At 35.2% G+C, this 8,299-nt stretch overlaps 1 protein-coding gene across 2 annotated transcripts; it reads right to left on the bottom strand.

Annotated features, from left to right (window-relative positions):
• Positions 1–531: 531 nt before the first annotated feature.
• LOC114240281 (E3 ubiquitin-protein ligase Iruka) lies at positions 532–8,145 on the bottom strand. Of its 2 annotated transcripts, none has more exons than XM_028170749.2 (7): positions 7,743–8,145; positions 6,632–6,733; positions 4,660–4,721; positions 3,511–3,650; positions 3,081–3,242; positions 2,481–2,756; positions 532–2,025 (listed from the first exon to the last, which is right to left on the bottom strand). In XM_028170749.2, exons 1-7 carry the CDS (start codon positions 7,824–7,826, stop codon positions 1,871–1,873), a joined length of 981 nt encoding a protein of 326 aa, XP_028026550.1. In that variant the 5' UTR covers positions 7,827–8,145; the 3' UTR covers positions 532–1,870. The 2 variants fall into 2 exon arrangements, with proteins under 2 accessions (XP_028026550.1, XP_089592287.1); XM_089736161.1 differs by having other exon boundaries at positions 6,587–6,733; positions 7,743–8,144.
• Positions 8,146–8,299: the final 154 nt, after the last annotated feature.

The raw sequence follows: 8,299 nt of genomic DNA, 5'->3' as shown, positions 1-8,299 counted from the left end.
TAACATAAACATTTTTTTTTTGTACAATGTTTCCTTATTAGGAAAGGCAAGGGGATCTAAAGTACCATAAACAATGTTAATAGGCAGCTGACAGACTCCGGACTGCGAGCACTCAAACAACACCACATACGTAATTTGATTGTTGGATTAATAGTATCGATCGATAGGCCTCAGTTCTGAAGTGTGACAATTCAAAAAAATATGTTCTTGTCGCAGTTAGGAAATTAAATAGCACAGTAGTTTTATCTGTGCGTTTCAATGTTTCAATTTATTTCAATTTTAATTTCAATATTTCATTTCACTTAATATTAATTTTAGAAAAATATTGTCTTTTTAAATCATTCATTTAACTTTTTTTCATTGATGACAGCCGCGACGTAGAACCTTTCTTTTAAAGTCTAGTTTCTCTTATAATGGATAATATTCCATATTTATCTTAATTGCTGTATAACTAACTGTTTAAGATACTTGTTACTCTGCAGAGCTGAGGTATCGGCTAATGTATATGTTATTAAATAATAAACAGCAAAATTCAATTAATAAATTTTGTATTTTGTTTCATTTTATTATTACAAATATGATTATTGCTTTTTGTACGCATCAATACTTCATTACGATGGTGTCCTCAAATCGAATTTCAAAAAATAAAATATTTACATAACCATGTATTAGAGAAATTAAAATAATCATTAAAATTTTCATAAAGCTAACGCTTAATGTTCAGATATTTTAAAATTTTATGTATTATATTTATTTTACACAATCCATAATAACAATACTTTACAAAAAACAAACAAAAATTATATACTAGAGTCAAAGTTTCAATCGTTTTTTTAATACATTTACAATCCATGTTACTTCAGCATTAAAGGCCCTAACTTACGATGCATATTTACATAATTTACATGACAAAAAGATTACTAAAATAAAAACAATTGAACCATGACTCTTCTACATACAATTTCATTTATTACGTGAAACGCGCGTTTACGAAATCACAAACAATTCAATAATTTAAGCTCAGCTTGAAAATCTCACAATTTTTGTATGGTATTTTTGATGGTAAGTGGTTAACAGAAACCAAGATATTACAACGTAAACGCCGCCAACCAACTTTAGATGTGAGGTCTAATTCTCAATTGTGCTGCATAACACTTTCTTAAACCTTCAAACCGGTATACATTACTGCTTCACAGCAGAATTAGGCAGAACAGTAATACCTGCCCATGCGGGCTAACATTACGCACTACCACCAGTAAAACATTAACATTAATTCACTATACAGAATATAGATCGTTTAGATCTGTCACAGTCATAAAAAAATATTTAGCACACAATCTTAACACAACAAGTCCACGTCAGTTATATTCAACCCCAACTATTACATTACATTAAACTAGTTACATTTAATATAGTATAACAATTTCATTAACTATTCTATTTATAACATTTTTATTGACACAATTTCGATAATCACAATTGACTGACGTGGAAAACCTCAAAATGTCGATTTCAACAAACCTGTATCAAATCGACACAAGTTATAAACTCATTAGCTATGTGCACTGTGAGATTTTCACACCGAGCGTTGTCCCACACTACGCCACACACATATAGTAGTGTCAATAACGTCACAGATGAAAGGCACGATTCCCAACATTCACAGGATCCACTACGGCAAACACTAGAGATCAGCTCGGCGTCACCGTGAGCACACAACGACTAGTTCACACCGACTCACACTCGCGCACAGTACGTCTCATCGCGTTCGCCGCATAGGCTTCGACAGTTCACGTGACAATCGCGTCGTTTTCGATCATAACAATACATATCTTCTGCGGCACGAACGACGCCACGGCCGAGCCTGCAGTTAGTCGTAGTCGATGTCCATGTTGTACCGGTCCGAGCCGAGCGACGACGACGAGGTGTCGGGCCAGCCGGAGCCGGACGAGCCCGAGTCGAAGCCCGAGAGCGTCACGTGCGCGCCCGTCGCCTGCATCATCTGCTGCAGCGCCGCCGCGAAACCTAGTAACATCAAATATATTAAATAATATTTTACACTATGATTATTGTAAGTATAGATAGGGGATTGTTTAATTATCAAATGTTTGAAATTAAACTGATTAGTAATAAAAAAATTGTAGCGATTTAAAGTATTTAGATTTTTCATGAAAAATGCTCTATCACCATTCTGTTAATAATAAGTATAAAATTGTAGTTTTAAAAAAGGTTTTTTTTAATGCCCTTGTAGGCAGACGACCATACGGCCCACCTGATGGTGAGTGGTTACCGTCGCCCATGGATTTCAGCAATGCCAGGGGCAGAGCCAAGCCGCTGCCTACCGCAAACAGTTTTTATTTATTTTTAGAGAGTAAAGAGTTTTTATTTTTTTCTAATGCAAATCCTATTTGGTTTTTGCATAATAGTTTTATGTTCGTAACATTTATGTTGCGAATTATAATCAGGAAGATGATACACACCAGACCGAGCATTGATTGAAGCTATTGACGGAGTACTACTGGCCGTAGAAGTGGGCGGTTGCGTGGGCGGTAGCGGCGGTTGCTGGGTCGTGGCGGTGGCTGTGGTGTCTGTGGTGGTGCTTGTGGTATTGGTGATGGCTTCAGTATCCGCAGGCGGAGGGTCTGCTGGGAGCAGCGAGCGCCGACAGATGGGACAGGTGGCGTGTAGCTGTAGCCACGGGGAGATACACGACGAGTGGAACAGATGCTCACATTCTAACCGCGATACTGTCTCGCCTGAAATGTGAATTACATATTTTGTTAACTTATCTTGATTAGTCACTGTTGATAGTTGTTACAAATGGCATAGCTATTAATCCTAATTCATTCCTTAATCATAAGTAATATTAAGTAAAAAACATTTTATGCGTTACTACAAAAATTGTAAAAGTTTCACTCTTAATTATATAAAATTGATAAAGATATATTTATATATTCATGATGGTAATAATCAGTTCAGTAGGTTGTTTATTTATTTTTTGTTAAATTTGTGAATGAGCTCACATGTAATTCTATTTCATGCTATAGGATCTTAAATTGAGATGCTTGTGTTTTACTAACCTGTCTCAAAATTTTCCCAGCACACTGAACAAGCAGTCCCTTTAGCAGCATGATCCTCCGTGAGTATCTCCTGTGGTAATGCGGCTAGCTGATCCCGTGGTAGAGGAGGAGGCCCTGAGTTCTCCAACTGGCCTAGAAGTTGTGTTACTACTGCGTCTAAGCCTAATAACAAATTTTGTCTTTTAATCTTCATGAAAGCAATAACTAACAAAGTATCAAAACTTTATTGTTGATAAATCTTTTCCATCTTCATTAAAGCAGTCTCAAAATGTATTCTATGAATGTAACAATTTAAAACCTTCCTTATGGGTGTCAAGGCATTTTAGTTTGAATAAAACTAATAAAAAAAAACAACACTATAGATCCACCAGGTCCATATTTTTAACAAAATTTAGATATAATAAGATAATAAAACGGATAAAATTTTTACCTTCTCCTCCGAAAACATAGTCTCCCGGTGCTCCGACAAGTACAAATGGTGCACCAGCAGTTGTAGCACCAGTGCCCGGCCTCCCGGCTCCCATCATCCAGAGTAACTGTTCGAGGATTGTATCTCTTCTACCTGTGTTTCTGCAAAGACAATGAGTTTTATGCTGGATATTTTTTTTTCTACCTAAGCTGAGAGCCTGAGAGTCTATATCAACGTAACCTTAACTACTAGGTGAGCTCACGGGGCTCAAACCTGACGACGTTGCTAACACGAACCCTAGCAAGAGCCGTGCTTCGCAGAATCTACCACCGGATCAGAAACGCGACCCACTGAGAAGATCCGGCGAGAAACTCAGTGGACTGTGTCTGAGGGTTAATTTACTCGTCGAGCCCGTCGTCGCAAGCGACGGGTTCGACGAGAACGATGACCGGTGCTTGAGGTACCTAAAAGCACCGTTAGTGGATCGGGAGGATCCGAATTGACGTGTTTGGGGCGACGTCGACTGCTTTCCATTCTGTCCGCAGGATCGGGAATGTTGTTATCAGCGGCCACGATGAGAGTATCGTGCCGCTTTATTGAAGTAGTGTTGGAGATAACTATACATGAACCACATAGATCAGGATGTGTACAACAGACTCCACATAAGATATTTTTACTATAGACTGCAGAGAGCTCATTACTATCAGATCATCACTACACAACATTAACTGCCACCCAATTTAATTGTTTAGAATCTTTTAGTGCAACAATCTATTGAAGATTATTTTCTTCTTCTCAATAGTGTCTTGACAGTTCTCTTGACTTGACTCTTGACAGTTTTTTTTTATTGGCCTTGTAGGCAGACGAGCATACGGCCCACCTGATGGTGAGTGGTTACCGTCGCCCATGGACTTCAGTAATGCCGGGGGCAAAGCCAAGCCGCTGCCTACCGCTTAATACTCTCCACAAGCCTTGTTTGAAGAAGGACATGTCATAGCGCTCGGGAAACACTGTGGAGGGAAGCTCATTCCATAGCCAGATGGCACGTGGCAAAAAAAACCTCTGGAAACATACTGTCGACCATGACCATCATGTAATGTGGGAAGGAAGTTTATTTATGAAGTATTATTAGTATTTTTTTATATTTGGAATTGAAGTTATCATGCTTACCGGTACCGACCTCCCGTCATCAGGAATGCTAAATCGTTAAGCATTGGTGGTGGTGCCTGGCGCTGTAAATTACCAAAATAATCATGTGAATAAAAAAAATATTTAAATTTAAATTATAACATTTAAACAACTTAAACGGTTTTTATAATTGATTCGGTGGTAATCCTTTATTATAACATTAATAACAGAAAAATGGGCAAGCAGACCCATAAATATGATAATTTTCCTCATAATTTTTTTTACATTTAGTTTGGAGAAACATGACTGTGTGTGGCTGGCAGTTTATAGAAGTTACCACATTGTTTTTTCCTAATTAGGTAGCTGTCCATACAAAATGATAATACTTATTATTGCAGAACATTTCTGCTACACATTAGTGTATTTGTTAATTAACATTTGCAATATTTGAACTTACAAACACCTGGGCCATGCGCAACTATTTTATTCTTTGATCTATTTTAACTCTTCCTTCAATTCATAATCTATCTTTTAAACAATTTATTTTCAACACAAACATGCAATGTCATGTTATTGTTTTTATCTTACATTCTAAGAAGGCATGTAGTACATAGCATATGATAAATGCTTTATCAAGCCATGACCACATGTACTGATAACAACATTGTAGTTTTCACAAATATTGCAACAAATAATTTCAATTTCTCTTATTGATGTTTTATCATACACGATTTTAAATAACAATTTATAAACCAATTATGTACAATTAATGACAACATATTTTTATGAAAAATGTTTCAAAATTGTTTAAACAGCGTCATCACGTGAAGCACAACCAACACTAATTGTATGAGGCCGTACATCCCATATGTGGTATGGTTACTGGAGCCAAATTAGAATGGTGTTTAAGTAATCTACATTTTTACATATCATTGTATAAAATATCTACTGGTATTTTTATTGGTATTTTAAATAACCAGCTAGATCATCTGGTAGTTAAAACAATATATCAATGTTATTTTCTTAAAGATCCTGATGAGTTCATACCCTCTTTGGTATTCAATAGACCAGAAACCATAAAAACAAACATACACACATTACTACTGAAAATTAACAAAAATTGTATAGTGTTATTTTTAAAGAATGAAACAAAACTGAGAAAAAATTAAAGTCATAGATTATATTTTATGGCAGCGAGATCAGTTTTGTATATTATCTTCCATTTCAAAGGTTAGTAGTATCCATTAAGTTATAAAAAATGTGTCATAACTGTTATTTATACAGTTAGTTTGATTAAATAGATAGAAATCTTTAAAATGAATGTTCCACGGGGAGTGCTCTGAGGAATTGTTCGAGATGATACCGACATCTCGTTTTTACCATTACACCGCCCGCCACCGGAGTAGAGTTCATCCATACTACCTGGAGCCACTACGTTGATCCACAGTGCGTTTCCAGATATCTTTTTGGCCACATACCATCCAGCTATGGAATGAGCTCCCCTCCACGGTGATTCCTGAGCGCTATGACATGTCCTTCTTCAAATGAGGCTTGTGGAGAGTATTAAACGGTAGGCAGCGGCTTGGCTCTGCCCCTGGCATTGCTGACGTCCATGAGCGACGGTAACCACTCACCATCAGGTGGGCCGTATGCTCGTCTGGCTATACGGCAATAAAAAAAAATTTTTTAGTTTGTAATATAAAACAATACTAATACGAACAATATACTTCTAAACACACAAAATACTCTACACATGTATCAACAAAATATAAAATTGCAACATATCTACTCAACACAATTTCTTTCACATTGCAAACTCCTATAATGTTATTCTTACAAATATCAGAACTGTTCTTTCAATCTATTACCTGGAGTAGTATACCAATGTTAATGTTTCTACATTTTACCATATATTTCTGTCTGTATGCTTTTTACTATATTTCAATCTAATCAATTGTATTTGTCATACTTGTGTAGAGTTTTGTGTCTCATCTGTATCATCACTAGTGCTCACATCATCGTCCAAGTTGCTCATATCTGCATCGTCAAAATCACCATCTGCTTCACTCTCCAATTGCTCTATAAAACCACTAGCACAATATGGGCATGTATAATCCTGAAACATTAAAATGCATTTATTTTGTCAGAAAATATGTTTTTGTACTCCCTTGACTGGCATAAATGGGCAGACATACTATTGTCATTAAGCAGTAATTGGTACATATTGATAGCAATCAGTATGCAGTGCACCTATGTAGTGACATCAGTCTCAAGTATTTTACAATAGTGGTTGTTTTGTGATGGAACACATCATGAGATTTTTTGAATTTTTAAAACAATAAAATATTTAAGAGTATTAAACATGTTTTATTTTGGTTATATCTTGTATTGTGTGCCAGATAAATAAAGTACATATAAATGCTTTATTATTATCATTGGTCATTTGAAGTTAATTAATGAAATCCTTCTAAATTGAAACCTTTTAAATTTACTTGAGAAAATAATAAGTATTAAGTGTATTAGCACTATCACAACATATATTTTAGCATTCAAATTTGAAAGGTTGCATTAAAACTAACTTCAAATTCAAAATACCTGACGAAGGATAACATTATATTTTTTTAGTCTGATTCATACCTAATTTTTTCACATTTGTTTTTAACAAACAAAATACCAGTTCAGAAAGGTTAGAGAAGGTCATGTGCTTTAAAAATCACGTTTAATGGTTGTTCCTAAGGTCATTAAACTGGGTTAGGATCCAAAAGTATTCAAATAGCAGAGATCTCATCAGAACTAACATAGTAAGATTTATAAATTGTTCTTATTAAAAGGAAATGTCCTAAAAAATAAGTTCGAGGGCTGTAAATCAATTGATGATGTAATAATAAGAAAATTTTGTAATCCGACATCCCTTGAAAAGAGTTTTCACGGAAATGACACGCAGAACACCCGGTATTAGCGAAAAAAAATTGGAAATAGATTTCATCAAAAGAAAACTGTTGCGTAGTTTTCCTAGAAATTTTATAGGAAAAATATGGTTTCACACGGAGCGATATCTCCGACGTCACAGATCAATGTGAAAATCAAATTTAGTCGCAAAAACAATATAAAATATCGATCTTTACCTGCAAAACATCTTCAAATTCTATATCACACCTGTGGCAGAAAAACCGTAGTGTTGGTCTTCGTTCTACCATTGCGTCAGCCATGTTAAATTAATTAATACAACTGCACCAATAAATACTTATTATTTAAACTCAATTCCTAAAGATTGTGCTTTAAATTTTCAACAAAAATTTAACAATCGCCATTTTTTTGAGCATTCACAATCTATGGATTTTTTAAATTAAGCCACAGATTATGTTCATGTCGTAACCCCTCACCATAGCTGGTTTTATTTATTCATTTTACTGGGCTAGCAAATGGAACAAGGCCAAACTATTTGCCCTATTTTCGAAATGAAGAACAGGTTCTCTTCAAATCCAAGTAAAATTGTGTAGTCAAGTTGCATCTATAGACGAAATCATAGATTATACACTTAATATGGACGAAATGTCAGGTGAATGAAGTTAGCCCCTCAAAAAAATTTATTTTTCCTATTTTATACTTATTTTCTATTAATTCGTTTGTTCATCATTTGTTCATGATTGTTCACTGGTAATAATTGTTTGTTCTGCATTTA

This window comes from Bombyx mandarina, chromosome 21 (genome assembly GCF_030267445.1).
Source record: "Bombyx mandarina strain Sakado chromosome 21, ASM3026744v2".
Taxonomy (NCBI): Eukaryota; Metazoa; Arthropoda; class Insecta; order Lepidoptera; family Bombycidae; genus Bombyx; species Bombyx mandarina.
Note: the sequence above shows the minus strand (reverse complement) of the source record. Positions and strands in the feature narration are given on the sequence as shown.